The sequence below is a fragment of the Pelmatolapia mariae genome, linkage group LG5 (genome assembly GCF_036321145.2).
Source record: "Pelmatolapia mariae isolate MD_Pm_ZW linkage group LG5, Pm_UMD_F_2, whole genome shotgun sequence".
Lineage (NCBI taxonomy): Eukaryota > Metazoa > Chordata > Actinopteri > Cichliformes > Cichlidae > Pelmatolapia > Pelmatolapia mariae.
In genome coordinates this window covers 19,961,956-19,981,293 of record NC_086231.1, presented here as the reverse complement: position 1 = coordinate 19,981,293, position 19,338 = coordinate 19,961,956, and the positions used below count along the sequence as shown (strand labels likewise).

The 19,338-nt window shown below is 37.5% G+C and overlaps 1 protein-coding gene across 1 annotated transcript; it reads right to left on the bottom strand.

Annotated features, from left to right (window-relative positions):
- Positions 1-15,819: 15,819 nt before the first annotated feature.
- On the bottom strand, positions 15,820-19,221 carry LOC134627720 (WD repeat-containing protein 82-like). Its single transcript, XM_063474073.1, has 9 exons — positions 18,828-19,221; positions 18,590-18,690; positions 18,437-18,503; positions 17,235-17,334; positions 16,781-16,897; positions 16,524-16,679; positions 16,348-16,417; positions 16,130-16,272; positions 15,820-16,030 (listed from the first exon to the last, which is right to left on the bottom strand). Exons 1-9 carry the CDS (start codon positions 18,986-18,988, stop codon positions 15,998-16,000), a joined length of 948 nt encoding a protein of 315 aa, XP_063330143.1. The 5' UTR covers positions 18,989-19,221; the 3' UTR covers positions 15,820-15,997.
- Between the last annotated feature and the right edge of the window lie 117 nt (positions 19,222-19,338).

Here is a 19,338-nt window from a genome sequence, read left to right as displayed (position 1 = left end):
GCAGACGAACCAGCAACTAACAGAGGCAAACACAAGGCTTAAATACACAGAGGGATAACGAGGGAATGGGACACAGGAGGAGAACACAGCTGGGAGTAATTGACAAGACGAGACAGGGGACACAAAACTCAATACATTTACATACACAGACTTTCAAAGTAAAACAGGAAACATAACAGATGCGGACTTGACTAGGAGGGAACAGCAACCATGGAACACAGAAACAGAAACCAAAAGACTAGAAAAGATAAACAATCAAAGTACAATAATGATACAAAAACACTGGGTCACTGACCCAGGACCGTGACAAAGAGAGATGGTGCAAAACATAAACTCTTAACTTTCAAGAAATATGCAAAAGAGTCATAAATAAAGACGACTTTCTGTGTTTTCATATGTATGTGATTATTTTCTATTTGGTGTTTGTATAAATAAATGTATAAATAAAGTTGAATTGAACTGAGTCCAACCAAGTAACACTTTTTCTTCTGTTGTCCATTTTTGGTTGTGCAAACTGTATCCTCGCTGATTAGATATTTACATTAAAAGCCCATTCAACAGGTGTTCCTAATGAAGTCCCCAGTGACTACATATTTTTATATTTCTATGAGCATATTTGGACTAAGAGATGCAGAAAAGTAGAAAGTGAGAATTCTACCCTATCTGGTCTGGTATCGAGACACCAGGCTTGAAATACTTACAGTAAATAAATATATGTATTCAGTAGGTAAGGTTTTTATATATATGGTACATACTATGTAGCTCTGTCTGTTTCACTGAATACCACTCTACATGTTTACCATTATGTTCGATAAAGGTTGAGTGTTTGCTTTACTCACCTCTTAGCGTGACCTGGAAAATATTGGACGCACTTGCTGTCAGTGAGCGACAGGTATCAGGTGGTATCTAGAAAAACAAAATCCTATAATCATATTTCATTTTCCAAAATAGCCCACTAATTGTTTTTGAGGTGCTGTGCATGGCAACAAGCGATGACTGTAGACCACTGTGTTTGTGTCTCCATTTTGCACATTTTCCATTTAAACCAAATGGTTCCAGTCTGTATACACTTGCTGGCCACTTTGTTAGGCACGCCTGTCAAGTAATGCAAGCATGGTCAAGATGATCTGAACACTTGTTACAATCAAGAGATGCAGAGAGCATCTCTGAAGTCACAACACATTGGATCCTGAAACAGATGGGCTACAGCTACGTGTCCATCCCTTTATGACCACAGTGAAAACAGACCACAGTTTCTAGCAATTCATAAAGTTAAATAAAAAATACATTTCATTTCTGAAAAGTCCAATAAATTTCCAGGTACAAACACAGGTAAAAAAAAAACACAGGTACAAACTGAATGATCCTGGTGAAATATAATGGTTTTTGGTCATCATGCAAAATATCAATTTGAAAAATATTGGGCATTTCAAAAATAACAAAGTGGTCAACTCATAGGTCACAATACTGTAGGAGTCACTATAACCAGGCTGTAAATTATTTAATAAGATGTTAGGTGGAAGGAACATGGAGTATCCTCATTTAAGACAGAATAATCACTGCATAAAATAAAATCTGAGTTCTTTTGTTTTAAGGATCTTTAGGGTCAGTTTATTTTTGAGCAACAAATTCTCTACCTCCAATGTGTACACTGTGTCATCTCCATCAGAGATGAGCCCAACCATGGTGCTTAAACAGGTAGGTTTGATGAACAGGTAGCTCCTCGAGCCCACAGGGACAAAAGCTGAAATTTGAACAAGGACAAAATAATTGGAAGGCTCACAAGGGACCTAGAAAATCCCAATGGTATACAAATTGGGCTTGTGTGCCGGCTTCCTCAGAGAGTGTGGCCATGAGTGGATCCTCACTAGGTTTTGAATCCAGAAATGTCAGGTTTGGACTTTCAGTTGCTGTTTGTTAATCTGTTTTTGACCTGCTCTGTTGTAGTTTCACAATTTTGAGTTTGTCCAATATTAGGCTTTTGCTTAAGTTGTTTTCATTCATATTTGACTTCTATAGTTTACTTTTAGTCGATTCCTTGAGGTTGGTTCCCTGTTCTCCTGTGTTACCACCGTTTCTGTGTTAAATGTCTTGAGTGTTCTGTCCCCTCTTTATTTAAGGCCTTAGTTTACATGTGTGTTTTTTTGTAGGATCTTTTTGTGCGTCTGACTATGCCGAAGGTCATGAATTGTTGTGCACAAGTTGTTCACAGGAAAACCACAGCAGGTATCAGTACTTCATCAACACATACAGGTCACAAAGCTGCAAAAAATAGCAGCTTTTTGAAAGTACCTGTGTGTGCATTATTAATATCACACACCACAGGGGGAGTTAAATTAAGATGACTAGATTAGAATGTTTGTCTACTATCTGCAGACGAGCTGAGGTTAGCAGAATCTGTGGTTTGTTTTAAACGACTACTGAAAACCTATTTTTGTAGGTTAGCTGTTCTTTAATCTTTTGGTTCTCCTACTGTGAAATGTGTGCATAGCAGTGTTTATGCAGGAATGAAAGAAAGAGCGCGTGTTTGACTCTGTGTTTGCATGTAGAAATATTTCTGATTTTAATGTGTTTTTATCCATTATATAATTTATATAATTTGTGTTGCTTATGCATACATTCACTTTTAATTATGTTTCTTCAACATACAGTACACAAACTTGATAGTACAGTAGTCTTTTTGTTATTACTACTACGGTGTATATATTGTCACACGATTATACCACAGTTCTGATTTTTCCTCCTAATATCACAAAACCTTCACATAACGAGTTTTTAAATAGACCAGTAGGGTACGTTAGCTGTACTGTTTTGTTAACAAGACCATAACCTGTTGGCAATAAAATACAAACATCTGTGCATGAGGTGCATGAGAATATTTATATACTGGTTTTAAAGTGGTACTAAGCTCTCAATAATAAGGTAATATTGGGTTTACATGTTGGATTAGCATTAACGTGTTACATTATAAGGCTGAAATCAATCGTACTTTATGTCTCCAGCAAACACTTTAAATATCATCTTTGATGCTGTGGCCTATTACCTGGAACTCCTGTGGTAGTTTATGTGTAATAATCAGGAATTAGAGCTGCACAATGAAAGATTACATACTCTGCTATATTTGAAAGTAACATTTCCTACAATGTGAGCCAGAAAAATACATCTGTATTTTCTAAATGTAAATGTCAGGTCGTTCATCTGTTTCTGTGGAATCTATATTACTTTTTGTCACATATTACCTAATGTATGCTTGACATTGGGCAATATATGAGTGTCTTTAACAGTTAAACCTTGGTTGGATCTAACCAGCTGTACTGTAGCCTCCTATAGTCAAATGTGCCCTGCAAGCAAACTGTAGCAGCTGTGCAGTATTTGTAGCAACCAGCTACAGTACATTATTCTTCCTGTATTTTTTCACCATCATATTCTTTAACCTAAAATGGTCTTGTGAGGTTATCCAAAAACTGCAGCTGGTTGGTGAGGTGGGGTGCAGTTGTATGTTGCATGTTGCCTATTTTTACAAGCCTCTGGGCCCCACAGCATGTAAAAAACAGACTAACTGCTAAAGTTATTAAAGATAAGAGTCAAAGAGCAACATAAACACATGCTGATATATTATAGTTTTATAGGGGCACAGCCACAAGATTTTGTTAACAGGACCTGGAACAGCTGTGGTAGTTTATGTAGTAATCAGGAATGAGAAGTGCAAAATTAAAGATTACATACTGTACTGTATTTGAAAGTAAGATTTCCTATAACTGAAACCAGAACCAGAAAAATGCATCTGTATTTGCTGAATGTAAATGTCAGGTCTTCCCCCTGTTATTTCCCTGTTGCTGTGGAATCTGTATTACTTTGTCACTTGTGTTGCTACTAAGTATCATCAACAACAATACAATAAATTATAATGTACCAGGTGTAATGTAGCCAAGTGTGCCCTGCAAACAAACCGCAGCAGCTGCACAGTACTAGTAGTAACAGCTACATTATAATATTTTCTTTGTATATTTTAATTATGATGTCCTTTAACCTAAAACGGTCTTCTGTGGTTAGCCATAAAAAGTGCAGTTGGTGAGGTCTCACATATGCCCTATTTTTTTTACAAGCCTCTGGGCTGCCACAGCACGTAACAAAAGACTAACAACTAAATTAAAGATAAGAGTCATAGAGCAACATATACACAGGATTATAAATTGTACATATTCTTATATATTATCTATGGTGAAAGTCTCTCTGGCTGTGACAGATGTTTTAAAAGAGGAATTTCAGGCTGCTCATGTAAACATGAAAAGTGATGTGGATTACCTGATTGTCTGGGAAGATTTGTTGTATGTATAATCTCCATCAATAATACAGTAGCAAGTGTTTGTGATACATGTTTAAATATGTAATGAACACACAGTAACCAGGTGCAGAAAGTTATTTAAAAAATTAAGAAACAACAGGTACAAAATAAAATAGCAACTCTGTCTCTTACTGAGTACAGTTAGTAGGTTTATTTATGTTTTTTAATAAATTATATAAACAAAATAAATATTTTTGTTTCCCTGAATATGGTTTTCCATTCCAAAGTGTGATATGGCAATAGTACAGGGTTTAAATGGAAGACACATTTTTGCGCATTCAAATCCACGATTTCTGAGACCTGTGATTCAAGTCAAGATTTACTTTACTTCAAACTGTGTCAACATAACCTTAAAAAAAAAAACAAGAATTTTTTTTTAATACCAAGAGAAAACTGAAAAGGACATGAAGTTAAATCCTTTGACCTTTTCCAGGCAGATTTCGGAAGAACATTTTGTGTTGTCAGTTGACAGTTTGTAGATACATGTTTAATATGTTGTTTTCTTCTTTAGTTTGTATTAACCTCCTAAGACCTGAACTCTTCCACGGCATGCATTTTTAATTTCTCTTTGATATTTGGGCATATTGGGGCCCGATGAATGTAAAAACAAAGAATTACCACATTTTTCTTTTACCTTAATTTTGTTTTTAAGAAAAATGAGAGCCACATATGAGGATATTCATTTAAAATTTTGATAGAACTGCAGCAGTATAATGTCCTCGTAAGTGGATATCAGGCCCTTGTAGAGCAAAATTGAGTATTTTGGTCTAAATAACCCAAAATGCGATGTCCACATATGTGGACGCCAGGTCCTAGAAGGTTAACACAAAACAAATACATCCCACCTTAAAAAACTGTTGAATAACACAATTTGAAATGCAAATGACACCATTAAAATAGATACACATAGTCTATTAGCTAATTTTATAAAACAGCAATTGTTTAAAAGGTGGACAATTTGGAAGAAGCATATCTTATTATATGGCAACAGTATACATAGTTCTAAGTTTGGAAATGACTCAGATGTTATGACTATCATCTTCCAAATTACATTTACTTAAAACAAAAATAATGAAGATCTAAAAGCATTTATTAAAAATGCAAAAGCTGAAAACTGCATGATCATGCCAATTATCCTTAGAAAAAAGTATCTACAACAATTTAAGTCCAAGGCTATTTGCAAGAAAATATCTACTACCTGTAAAACTTTTCTGACTTTTACATGAATTAAATCCCTTTAAATACACTTTACTGACAAAATCACCAAAATATTTCACTGTGCGTCCAGCATGCTCTAAATCGTATCCTGTGAATCTGGTGCATCTGTTTCCTCAGAGATGGTGGCGTACACATGGTAAATGTCAGACTAGAAGAGAAAGACAGTAATGTAAGAGTCCTTTAAGTCTGTGGCAATGATTAAGCCAAATAGAAAACATATTTAGTACTACACCTGGTCTCACTTACATCTTCATTTTTCATCTGTTGCAAGTTTAGGCTCTGCTCAACTGCAGGTAAGAAAATAACATTGAAAAATTATTGCTTTCATTCATCATTAAACACACACACACACACACACACACACACACACACACACACACACACACACACACACACACACACACACACACACACACACACACACACACACACACAGTACAAGACAAAGTTTCTATTTGGGTTCATGCATATTGTCTTATAAGTATACGTTATATTGCTCTTCTAAGTCCGTGTAGGTCAGCTGACTGTCAGGGTTTTCTCTGAATTATTTTATGGTCTTAACCTTAAAATATAAAATGCCTTGAGGTGACTTGTTGTGATTTGATATTATGATCTTAAGAATCTTTAAGAATCCAGGGTCTATCTAGGGTTCTGTCACTCTAGATCTAGATAATACATAGATGCAATTTTGCTACAGAAGACATGACAGAGATAATACAAGAAATTATGTTTAACAAAAGCTTTGAGTTTTGATGATGACACTGGTAGTGGGTGTAAAACTGAGTTGTTTATTTTAATTTTGATGATTCTGAAGCAATCTAATGATATATTTGTTTATTTATTGACATTGCTTGATACACTGAAGGCAAAATAAAATGGAAAATGCTATTAGCGTGCTTCAATATGTGTCACCTGAACACTGAAAAATCGTTTTTCTAAACACATGAACTAACGTATTTCTCACCAGTTCTCCTTTTGAATATTAGAAGCCCCAGTACCAGTAGGATGAAGCCCACAATTATTCCATATCTTGTCACAGCTGCTGCCAAATTCCATAATGACTCTGTTTTGAAAGCCACAAACAAATTTCACTTGTAACTCAAACACAAGATACTTTGCTATCTGACAAAGTTACAGCAGTAACAGTGGAGTGAGTGAAAGTATAAGTAATATTATGGATGTCTACGCAGTGTGTCTTACCTTCGACTTTCACTGTGGTATCATTCTTGTTTGAATCTGTTTGGAAAAGAAGATTTGGGCCTGTTAGCTTTGTATGTAGAGGTGTATATTTGTGTTCAATCACTTAAAGCTGCAACAGATTAAGCATGGTTTTAATTCTTCAGGTTCTGTGCTTCTGCACATTCAGTTTGAAATAATATATACAGTGGGTAAAATAACTATTGAACACCAATATTTGAAGGTCTTGAGAGAGCTCGTTATTTTACCCACTGTATATTTTCCATGTCTTAGATCATTTGAGCGGTTTTGCATCTTTTTTTTTTATATTTGCACAATCACCACAACATATATCATTCTAAAACTAAAAACTGTGTGTTTTCTGTTTAGCAATGCAATCAACACTTCTGTCCTAATGTTGTCATCAGCTGGTCAGTTGACATTGCACTGTTGTATTAGTTTTTATTTGGTATGCAATGGTAAACTAGTACTTATTAGGGAATGGCAACAATTAGAATAATGAATATTAAACACACAAAAATATCTACAGATAAAATGTATCTGGTCATTTGCATCAATCTTGGAGACCAAAGGTTTATAATTAAGTGCCAGCAAAGTTAGTAACTTCTTTTCAACATCAGCTATAGCCCTGGTTACAAAGTACTGTTTTATTTAAGCTATTTAAGATGCTGAACATGGTGAATTTTTACTGTTCCTACCAAACATCAGAATTTTAGAGTTAGAACTCAGATCATGTTAGCATGCTGAGAATTTAATCAGACTCACTGTATGCATGGTCAATAGGTCATTGTCGAACGTACTGTAATAAAACTGGGACATTTCAAACTTTCACAACTATTTATTTTCCCATTATTGATGCACTCAAAAAAGCATCACCTGTAGTACTGTCTCCTGAGGTTATATACTGAGTTGTTTTGACAGGAGTGTTCACACCAGTTGTAGGCTTGAGATTAACAGTAGCTAATCATTTAAGACAGAAAAACATCAAATAAATATTATGTCACTACAACACTTTGCTTTTTAATTTCTTTTCTGTATTAAAATCGAATTAAAGTTATGACATGCCAAAAGAAAAGAACTCACAAAAATATTTCCTGGTGTATTTCTGACATTGTTTTACTCTTCAGTCTTCAGAACATTCAGTTTGAGAAAGAAAAAAAAAAAAACAACACTAGAATTGAATGTCTTATTTTTTTTACAGTTCTTCCTTAAGTGTTATTGATGCACTCAATGAAGTCTCACCTGTTGTATTGTCTCCTGATGTTTTATACTGAGTTGTTTTGACAGGAGTGTTCACACCAGTTGTAGAGCTCAGATTAAAAGCAGGCAATCCTTTAAGATAGAAAAATATCAAGCAAATATTATAATGCCACATATTTTCTGTATTGACATTCTTGATTATTTATTTCCTTGCCTTATTGAAAACAAGTATTTGGCATGAAGTGCTAAAAGAAAAGAATTCTCAAAAACAGTGTTTCTTGGTGTATGTCTGCCAACTTTTCTATAATTTAAAGGAGAACAATGTTAAACATAGTATTCTAGCAGTGTTTGAACTGTTAGACATCGTTTCACTCTCCAGTCTTCAGAATATTTCGTTTGAAAAATAATATATAACACAAAAACTAAACAGCTCATCTTTCATTTGAGCAGATTTACATTAATACAGAAAAAATATTTTCTAATTTTAGCACGTGAGTAATTTATTTACATGATAGTGAGTTCACTGAAGTTGAAGTACTCGGTTTGTTGAGACTTGATTCTGCTCCATAAATGTTTAATAAAATGTTAAAGATATTTTAAAGAAATAAAGAAGTGATGTGTGATGATGCTCTGGGTTATTAGTTACGTGTACTGTGTGTCCTACCTGTGGTCATGATAGATGATGGTTTGTTGATCTTTAGTGATTCATTTTCCAGAATAGCTACAGTAAAAGGAAATGGATTTGTGTACAAATAAAGGTTTGTTATTCATGCAATCAATTCAAAAGTGATTTAAAAATTTTTGAAAACACATTTACTTTTTCATTAAATGTCAAATCTGTCCCAAAGGGAGTGTCAGGCGAGGGACCATTTTTTTCCCATACTGAAATATTTAGTAGTGTCTAGACCTGGGTATCATCACTGATTTCTATAAGTGATTTGAGTCCGATTCACAAGGTCCCGATTCGATTTGATCCCCGATTCCAATCAATTTGATTCAATTCGATTTTGAATCTGACAGTGAAAAATATTATAATTCTGATCATTTATCAGTACATATTCATATTTTTATATCTGTTACCCACTTCTACTGTAAGCATGCTATTATGCTGAGAATATCATCAAAGCTCAAAGAGACTGCAAGTCTGGACGTACTCTTTTTCACATCAAAGCTCAGTTCTATTTATTTGCACTGAGGGTCCAAATAAACAAAGTGAAACGAAATGAAAATCTTGAGAGTAACAACCGCAGAACATTTTTAGAGAAAAATACTTTGTATACTTTTATTTTAGTCATTTTCATCATTTTAATTAATTAAAGTAGCATCTGTGCTATAAAGTCTGTTTATCTTCGACTTACCTGTTAAGTTGTATCGATCACTGCGAGGAGACAAAGACCTGGGTTCCCTTTTCAAAGTGTAATCACAGCTGGCATCTTTTTGTTGAACAAAATGTAGATGTCTCAAAAAATCCTCAATTGAGACATAAAACTGGCAGAACCTCGGCTTGTTTTTTGTCCTGCTATTCTTCCAGACAGGTACTGTGAGGACTGAACGACTTGCTTCTCCAAAGTACAGATTACATCTTGTATCATTTTTCACAGATCCAGGCAGAGAGCAAGTGAACTGAACTTGTTCTCCATTAAAATGCTGCACACTCATCTGTGGTGTTTGACCTACATGAAGATTAATAGAGTCCCATTAATATACAAGAATATTGTATGTTTTACTAGCACAACAATAACAATACTGGTGTTCACAAAAGCTGAACTGCAACACATTTTGTAATTAACTGTAACTGGTCATGTTGAGATTCCTGTGTGCTGTCTTTGGTGTTGTAAGAAAATATGTAAGAACAACACTCCTAAAAAAGTTTTGTGAAAGAAAACATGAAGCTTTATAAAGATAAATATGTCTAACACACTGTATGATAACTTATCCAGTCACAGGAGGAGCAGTCTCTCACTTTGTATGGTGATGGAGGATGGTTCACTGTCAGCAGATGTTGAATTAAGGTCTCCAGTGTAAAAACATCTCACTTTAACTTCAGCAGGTGAACTCTGACGGGACATTAACAGCAGTTCTGTTGCAGTGAAATTCTGCAAGCATGAGAAGGCTTTGGAAGTATTTTTGCTCACAGTGTAGAAAAAACACTGACGAGCTGAAACAGATGTTGGTGCCTGACAGTGTAACGTGACCGAGTCTCTCTCTGAGATCACTGCTGTGTTCACTGTCAGTGTTGGTGGAAGAAGAGCTGAAAAATCAGAGGTAAAGACCTGTTATATTTAATACTCAGTTTCATGACTATTATTATGAACTTGAATGTAATTTTAGGTTTAAATAAAAAACAAATATGCAGTCACAGAAAATCTATGTGAAAAGTGGAACATCGATGACTCACCTTGTGCTTGAATCTCATGAACAAAAGCTGTTGGAAAGAAAATCTGTTAATGTACTCAATACACATATTATTACGTATTAAAAGCTCAGTAATACAAACAAATAAGATCACAGGAAATTATCCTGGTGAGAAAGTTTTAGTTTTGGACTCCACACGTTAGTTAGCGATTAAAAATAAAAAAAATAGAAGCACCAGAAAGACACACAAATAAAGTTGCTTTAAGAAAGCACAACGTAAAATCCCCAGCCATTAAAACTGTAAAACCTATAGATTGAACATCTTCAATAGAAAAGCTATAAGAAGTTTAACTTACACATGAACATGACAAACAAAAGGTGTCCAGCCATGATGAAGCGGTTAATTGTGACTGTGCAGAACACATCTGAAAGTCTGACTTTGTAAAGATTGATGTTCCAGTTTAAGGGACTTCACAGGAAAACCACAGGAACCACTTTAACACAAGCAGAGCAAAAGAGCATGAACAACCCTCAGAAACTACTTACTACTGCAGTGGAACCAGGACAATAACTTCAACTTCTTGTTCTGCGGCAAAGTCACATTTTACCTGTTCTCAGCAGATTTGACTAATGATTCTATACGTGCTGTTTCCATGATGTGATTATCACTGAAAATAAAAATGTGTCCAGTCATTAAAATGAGTCATAAGATCGCTGCTGAAAAGGGAAACTTGCTTCTTTGTGTTTAAATAACAAGTTAGTGTAGCATGAAGACCTAAAATAGTTACACACAACTGATCTAAAAGTACATCTGAGTTAAGACTCATTATATACAATGTTTTTTGTGTTGTTGTGATTGTGTTTGTGTATCTATTTATTTTCACAAAAACATATTTGAATGAATTTATATTTCATTATAACAGCACATTTGAAATGTTACAATTATCAGTAATCAGTGTGTCATGTTTCTCTTATTTAATGAGCTGGAATGACATCAGATATGTAAAATAATAAAGACTACTTCCAGTGGCTGACACAGTTTTTATTATGTAGGTTAATTAGGAACATTAATTGTATGGATATTTGAATTAAAACTGATTATTAAATAATAAAATACATTAACAATAAAGATACTCGTTAAAAAATGTCCTCAACAAATAGTATTAATAATTATATATTATAAAACAAATATCTATTTGCATTATCTGTTATATTGTTGTAAAAACAATGATAACAACTCTTACATAAAGATAAAATAGAGAAACTTTACTGGTAATTCTTGTACTTAAACAAAATAAAATAAAATACAACTGCAGAAAGAGGTAAAAAAAAGAAAAAAAAGAAAGGAAAATCAAACATAGAGACATTTTTACAAGGTCTATGACAAAGAAGAAAAATACATGGAGATGGAGTGCAAGCTCCAAGACACAGAGAAGAAAAATGAAGACCTCCATGTGACGTCTGATGAAGCATTGAGAAGAAACACACAAATGCTTAAAGAGAAGGTGCAACAGGAAGCAATACACCAAGAGATGCAATCCACACTTCAAGATATTGAAAAAAAAAAAATGAAGGCCTCCAAGTAATGTTTGATGAAGCCCTCCTAAGAAACACGCAAATGCTGAGAGACAAAGAAGAACAGGAGACAGTCCACACAAGAGATGCAGTGCAAACTCAAAGACACAGAGGAAAAAATGGAAACATTGCAAAAAATGATTGATAAAGAACTCAAAGAAAATTCAGACCTGCTAAAAGAGAAGGAACAACTGGAAGAAACCCAAAGAGAAATGCAGTATATTCCTCAAGACTTTGAAACAAAAAATACAGAGTTGCAAGTGTTTTGCAAAGACATGAAGGACAAAAACACTGAACTTGAGGAAGAGAAAGAGCAACTTGAGAAAATATGCAGTGATATAGAGTGACGAATCCAAGAAGTGGTGACCAAAAACAGCCATTTACAAGCACTCTACAACCAAGTCCAGTACGCGAACACTGAAATAAGATAAGATAAGATAAGATAACCTTTATTAGTCCCACACGTGGGAAATTTGTTTTGTCACAGCAGGAAGTGGACAGTGCAAAAGTTATGAAGCAAAAATTAGAATAAAATAAAATAAGAATAAATACAGTACACAACTGTACAGAATAGAATAAAATAAAATACTATATACAGTAGAATAAAATAGAATAAAATATACAATAAGATAAAAATAGAATACAAATGCTATATACAACTGAGTAAAAATACAACGATGCCAGAAAAGATTATTGCACTTAGTGTTATTGCACATTTGTGGATGTGTGTGTTTGATCAGTTAAAGTCTTTGTTGTGGAGTCTGACAGCAGTGGGGAGGAAAGACCTGCGAAATCTCTCCGTCCCACACCGTGGGTGCCGCAGTCTCCCACTGAAGGAGCTGCTTAGTGCTGTCACAGTCTCATGCATGGGGTGGGAGATGTTGTCCAACAGGGATGACAGCTTAGCCACCATTCTCCTGTCACTCACAACCTCCACTGGGTCCAGAGGGCATCCTAGAACAGAGCTGGCCCTTCTGATCAGCCTGTTCAGTCTCTTCCTGTCCCCAGCAGAGATGCTGCCGCCCCAGCAGACCACACCATAAAAGATGGCTGAGGCCACCACAGAGTCATAGAAGGTCTTCAGGAGTGGGCCCTCCACTCCAAACGACCTGAGTCTCCGCAGCAGGTACAGTCTGCTCTGCCCTTTATTGTAGAGGGCGTCTGAGTTATGAGTCCAGTCCAGTTTGCTGTTCAGATGAACACCAAGGTACCTGTAGCTGTCCACAGCCTCAATGTCCATACCTTGGATGTTCAGTGGTTGCAGTGGAGGATGTTTGTGCCTGCGGAAGTCTACCACCAGCTCCTTTGTTTTACTGGCATTGATCTGGAGGTAGTTCAGCTGGCACCAGTCCACAAAGTCCTGAGTCAGTCCTCTGTACTCCTTGTCGTCCCCATCAGTGATGAGGCCGACTATAGCAGAGTCATCAGAGAACTTCTGCAGGAAGCACTGGGTGGAGTTGTGGGAGAAGTCTGCAGTGTAGATGGTGAAGAGGAACGGAGCCAGAACCGTTCCCTGTGGGGCCCCCGTACTGCAGACGACCCTGTCCGACACACAGCCCTGAGTCCTCACATACTGTGGTCGGTCAGTGAGGTAGTCCAAAATCCAGGTAGTGAGGTGATGGTCCACTCCAGAGTTCTCCAGCTTGTCCTTCAGAACCGAGGGAAGAATAGTGTTGAAGGCACTGGAGAAATCAAAGAACATGATTCTCACAGTGCTTCCAGCGGTCTCCAGGTGAGCGAGGGAGCGATGTAGGAGGTGAATGACGGCATCATCCGCTCCAATGCCAGGCTGGTAGGCAAACTGAAGTGGGTCCAGTGATGAGCTCACAAGGCGCCGAAGCTGAGCCAGGACCAACCGCTCCAGGGTCCTCATCAGGTGGGATGTCAGAGCCACCGGCCTGTAGCTGTTGAGATCCTTGGGGCGTGAAGTCTTTGGCACTGGTACAACACAGGAGGTTTTCCAGAGCTGTGGGACTCTTCCCAGCCTCAGGCTCAGGTTGAAGAGGTGCTCCATCACACCACACAGTTGGTCCGCGCAGGACCTGACGACCCTTGAGCTGATGCCATCTGGGCCCGCTGCCTTCTTGGCTTTAATCCTCCTCAGTTCCCTCCTAACCTGGGTGGTTGAGAGAGACAGGCTGGAGCCTTGTGTTGATTGTGTATTGGATGCTATTGTTGGGGGTGGGGAGGAGTGAGCAGGGTGAATAGAGGAGGTGTGAAGTGTCTGAGGTGTCAGAGGTGGAACAGCAGCAGTGGGGGTGGGTGAGTCTGCAGCCGATGTTGGAGACTGCCTCATGGCTGAATCAAATCTGTTGAAGAAATGATTCAGTGATGATTTGCCCACCTCACATCCCTCCCAGGCAGAGAGTTCTGATGTTTGTGGCCTGAGATGGTTCTGACTTCACCAACGTTATTTTGCTGAAGCTGGTTCTCCATCTTCTGCCTGTAGCTATCCTTTCCATTCCTTATCAGTCCCCTCAACTCTCTCTGCACCCTTTTCAACTCCTCTTTGTCTTTGGAAATACAGGAGAAGCAATGACAAGATAAAGTCATAAAGACATACAGTCTTCATTTCAATTACTACAGAAGAGACATGAAGAGTTACAAGCCATCCATCACAAAGAACAGCAAAGAGACAAGGCATGGGTTAAACAAAGAACTGCAGGAGAAAAACATTAAGAAAAACACAAAAACACTAAATGAACTAGAAGGTGTAAGAAACCTGAAGTCCAGCATGACGCACTTTTCAGAGAGATGACAGACCTCAAAGTTCAGAACAAAAATGTGCAGGAACTGATTCTGAGAAAGAAGAGAAAGCAGTTTGGGTTATTCTGGAAGAAGGACTCTGCTGCTTCTTCAGTTGAGCCTGGACAAGAATAGCCTCATCTTCCTCCTATAGGGGCAAATTATACAATAAAACATGCAAATACATTCAGTGTGCTTCAGAGCGTTATTTAATTTGAATGTTATTAAGAAACATTAATGATGTTAATCACCATTTAGCAGTACTTAAGAAAAGCTGACTAACTTAAACTGAGCTTTATTTAGCATGACTCCCTGTATAAACATCCCCCACTGCAACCACTCAACATCCAAGGTATGGACATTGAGGCTGTGGACAGCTACAGGTACCTTGGTGTTCATCTGAACAATAAACTGGACTGGTCTCATAATTCAGACGCCCTCTACAAGAAAGGGCAGAGCAGGCTGTACCTGCTGCAGAGACTCAGGTCTTCAGGAGTGGAGGGCCCACTCCTGAGTGACAGGAGAATGGTGGCTAAGCTATCATCCCTGTTAGACAACATCTCCCACCCCATGCAGGAGACTGTGACAGCACTGAGCAGCAGTCTTCAGATGGCTGCTTCAAGCAGGATAATGTGCCGTGACATGAAGCTTAAACCATCTCCAACCGATATCCAACAGAGTGTCTTCTGGATGTGGTGGAACGGGAGATTCACATCATGGAACTGCAGCTGATATAACTTCATCAACTGTATGATGCTATCATGTCAATATGGACCAGAATCTCTAAGAAACGTTTCCAGCACCTTGTTGAATTTGAGCCACGAGGATCTAAGCGAGGGTAAAGAAGAACAGGATTTGTAAACACACACACACACACACACACACACACACACACACACACACACACACACACACACACACACAGAAAATCAACTAAGAATCTTTTTCAAGCAAAAATGACTTCACACTCATATCCCAGCTAACTCTCACTTGTTAGTGTTTCTCAGCTTATCGTTATACTTCTAATATTGTTGGTTAATACAGAGGAAAATAATAATAATATAATCACTTGCATGAATTCAGATCATTCCTAGCAAAAGTTTGATAAGGGATGAGGGACAAAGTTTAAAAAACAAGATTTTTTTAATATATAACTTTAAACCAGTTTATTATAAAACCATCAATAAAAACATTATTATTATTATTATTATTGTTTTAAAAAAAACAGGCTAATAAAAGCAAATGAAACATCTGAAAAAAAAAATGGTAGGAACAACATAACATTTTTCCAAAATATTTCTGGGTCATGATGGTTGTAAATCAGGGTCCAACTTCACTCCATGATGGTGATCTTTGATGCCTTTACAAGTCATCAAGACACGGGAGCCAAAAGGTCTGTTGAGAAAATATATTTTAAAAAGTCAAAATGAGCACAATAAGCAGTTTTTCCAGCAGGAGATCAATGACACGCTGGTAAGACAGGCTTGCTCTCACCGTGTTAGAGCAGGCACTAACAAACGTCATGAATCTGGGGTTGAACTGGAGCGCACTGATGGGTCCTGGATGCTTCCCATCCAGCACGGCCACTTTCATTCCACTCTCTGTGCTCCAAACGTGAACTCTCCCGTCTTCTGAGCCTGGAAAAACCAGAGTATTAATAGGAAGCTTAAAGGAAAAGGCTCAAATCTAAAGTTTGAGATTTTTTAGCTTACCAATCATGACAAACTGCGAGTCAGGTGTGAAGCAGGCCTCCAGTGAGATACCTTTACTGTTGTTGTAGCCCTTAAAATGAGGAAAGACAGGGACGGCTTCAGCAGATAATTAAAAATAATTATATAAACATAAAAACAGATGCAATTCCGTATTTTTGTTCCAATATGTCTCTTACGGAAAAAGTGTGCAGCACAGATCCGTTGAAAGCATTCAAGACTCCAATAATCCCTTTATTTGTAGATATGAGGATCTGCTTCCCATCACTACTGAATTTGAGTCCAGTCCAGTCACAAACGCGATTAAACCTCGTTTCAAAACAGGTAAACGGGCCCTTCAATGGGAAGATTTTCAGATAATTAAGAATTTCATTTAAGGCTTTTGGAAAGAATGCATGTGAACACAAACAGAAACCCTTAATGGACTCAGCTGTACCTTGTCAAAAGCACGAAAGTCATACAGTTTAACTGTCTTTGAATCCACTCCTGCAGCAAATATCAGCCCATCAGGGTCAAACGAACACAGAGGTGTCCCCAGTGGATTTATCAAACCCTGAAAATCAGAGAGATTGTGCAACATAAAGTCTTAACTTTCAAGAAATATGCAAATGAGTCCTCAATAATGACCACTTTCTGCATCACATGTTTTCATATTTATGTGTTTATTTCCATTTGGTGTTTATTTACTCCTTATATTTATGCAAGGTTATGTTTCTGGTATTGCCCATAGATTTATTATGTCTGAGCAGATCCAAGAGAGATTTGGAGGCCTCTGGTGGTCAAGACTACTCAGGGACTATTCTATTGCTGTAGCTGTTATTACACATTTGTAAATGTGTACAAATGGCAGAAGAAATGGAAAATTTCCAATCAAATGACAAACTACTTACTTGACAGTTTTGACAGTGGAGGTCCCAGATCCGGATAGTCTTGTCCAACGACCCAGAGATAAATGTGTTATCCACCGGAGACATGGAGAGAGCAGTAACCCTGAAACCCAAACAAATTGGTTTTAACTGATCAGGATTGAGCTAATGTTTTATTGAATGCAAAATTACTTTAAGGAAAACCAGACAGGAACAAGCTTTTCAGGAATGCACACTATATTCACATCCATAATGAGAATCTGAATTTCTCTGCAATCCAAAAGTGCTCTGTTGGACTGAAATCTGTGACTCTGGAGGCCATTTGAGTGCAACGCTTTGTTTCATCCAAATTTTGATCCTAACATCTCAAACTTGCAGGAGAAATTGCGAATCATCCAATCAGGCAATGTTTTTCTTCTGTTGTCTAATTTTAGCGATATAAACCGTAACCACTGTTTTTAGTTCTTAGCAGACAGGAGTGGCACCCAGTGTGATCTTGTGCTGCTTTAGGACATCTGCTACAGAAATGTCTGGAGAGCATTCAGAGATGCTCTTCTGCATAACTTGGTTATAACGAGTGGTTATTTGAGTTACTATTTCTCTCCTTTCAGATCAAAGCAGTCTGACTATTCTCCTCTGTCACCAACGAGGAATTTTCATCCAGAGAAATGCTGCTTACTGGAATTTTTTTCTTTTTCAGATCATTTTCTGTAAATCTTGGAGTTGGTTGTGTGGGAACATCCCAGCAGATCAGCAGTATCAGAAGTACTCAGACCAGCCTGTTTGGCACCAGGAACCATGCCACATTAAAGTCACTGAAATTACCTTTGTTCCCCATCCTGATGCTCAGTTTGAAATTCAGCACATCACCTTCACCATGTCTATATGCCTAAATGTATTGAGTTGCTGCCATGAAACTGGCTGATTAGATATTTCCAGTAAAATCCAGTTCAACAGGTTTAGCTAATAAAGTCACCATTGAGTGTATATTTCTGTATTTTTATGAGCACATTGGACAAACAGCTCCAGAAAGGTAGAAAATGAGAATTCCACTGAACTACATTTTATTCTATTTAGTCTGGTTACAGTAAATAAAAGCATGTCCATTTACTTAGTAGGCTTGTATTCATATAGGGTGCATACTATATAACTGTCTGCTTTCACTGAATACCAGTCTACATGTTTACAGTTGTGGTTGATTAAGGTTGCGTGTTTGCTTTACTCACCTCTTAGTGTGACCTGGAAAATATCGGATGTACTTGTTGTCAGTGAGCGAAAGGTATCTGATGGTATCTGAAAAATATCCCAAAATATATTTCATTTTCCAAAATGGACCACTAACTGTATTTGCATTGCTGTGCATGGCGTCAAGTGTTTACCATCCAGTTTGTTGGAGCTGTAGACCACTGTATTTGTGTCTCCATGCGTGTAGCGGATGAGGTCTACTCCATACTTTTTGCTGAAGAGGTTGCTTTTGCACCTGAGAAAAGCACAAAGAACAACAAATTAACACAATGCAGTCACCTGTACGGACATGACACGAAAACTGAGCACTGATGCACGTTAATGATCTTATTTATCATATACAGTATACTGTCTACAGTGGCTGCCACTTACTTTCCATCTCGCATGTCATACAGCAGTATGCGGTCATCGTCGCTGCTTGTTATCACATTTTCACCATTTGGGCTGTAGTCCACGCAGTTGACCTTCTCTTCGTTTTTTCGATGAGTCCTGGCCACCCTGAAACTTCGTAATACACCGTCTGTGATCTTCATAGCTGCAGGCTTTTACCGAGAAAGCATACGTTAGGAGAAAAAACACTCCATCAGCTTCCTGTTTGAGATTTAATGAAGCCTGGTCATTATTTCGGTTTGGTTGAGCTATGCGCATCTTCTGTCCATTAGATCACTAAGGCGCTTGTATTTGCATTACGACAACAAAAATTCACAGCAGAAAACATGCAACTTTGTAACAACCGGATATTATGATCGACTTAGTTTTATTCATCTACCAGGCGGGCGGTGCTTTCCAGAAGCTATAATATTTTGCAGTTGTGACCTGGCGGGCCGTGTAAGCGTAGTTAACAAATACACCCGTTGAGAGAAAGGCGGAAATTACCGGAATC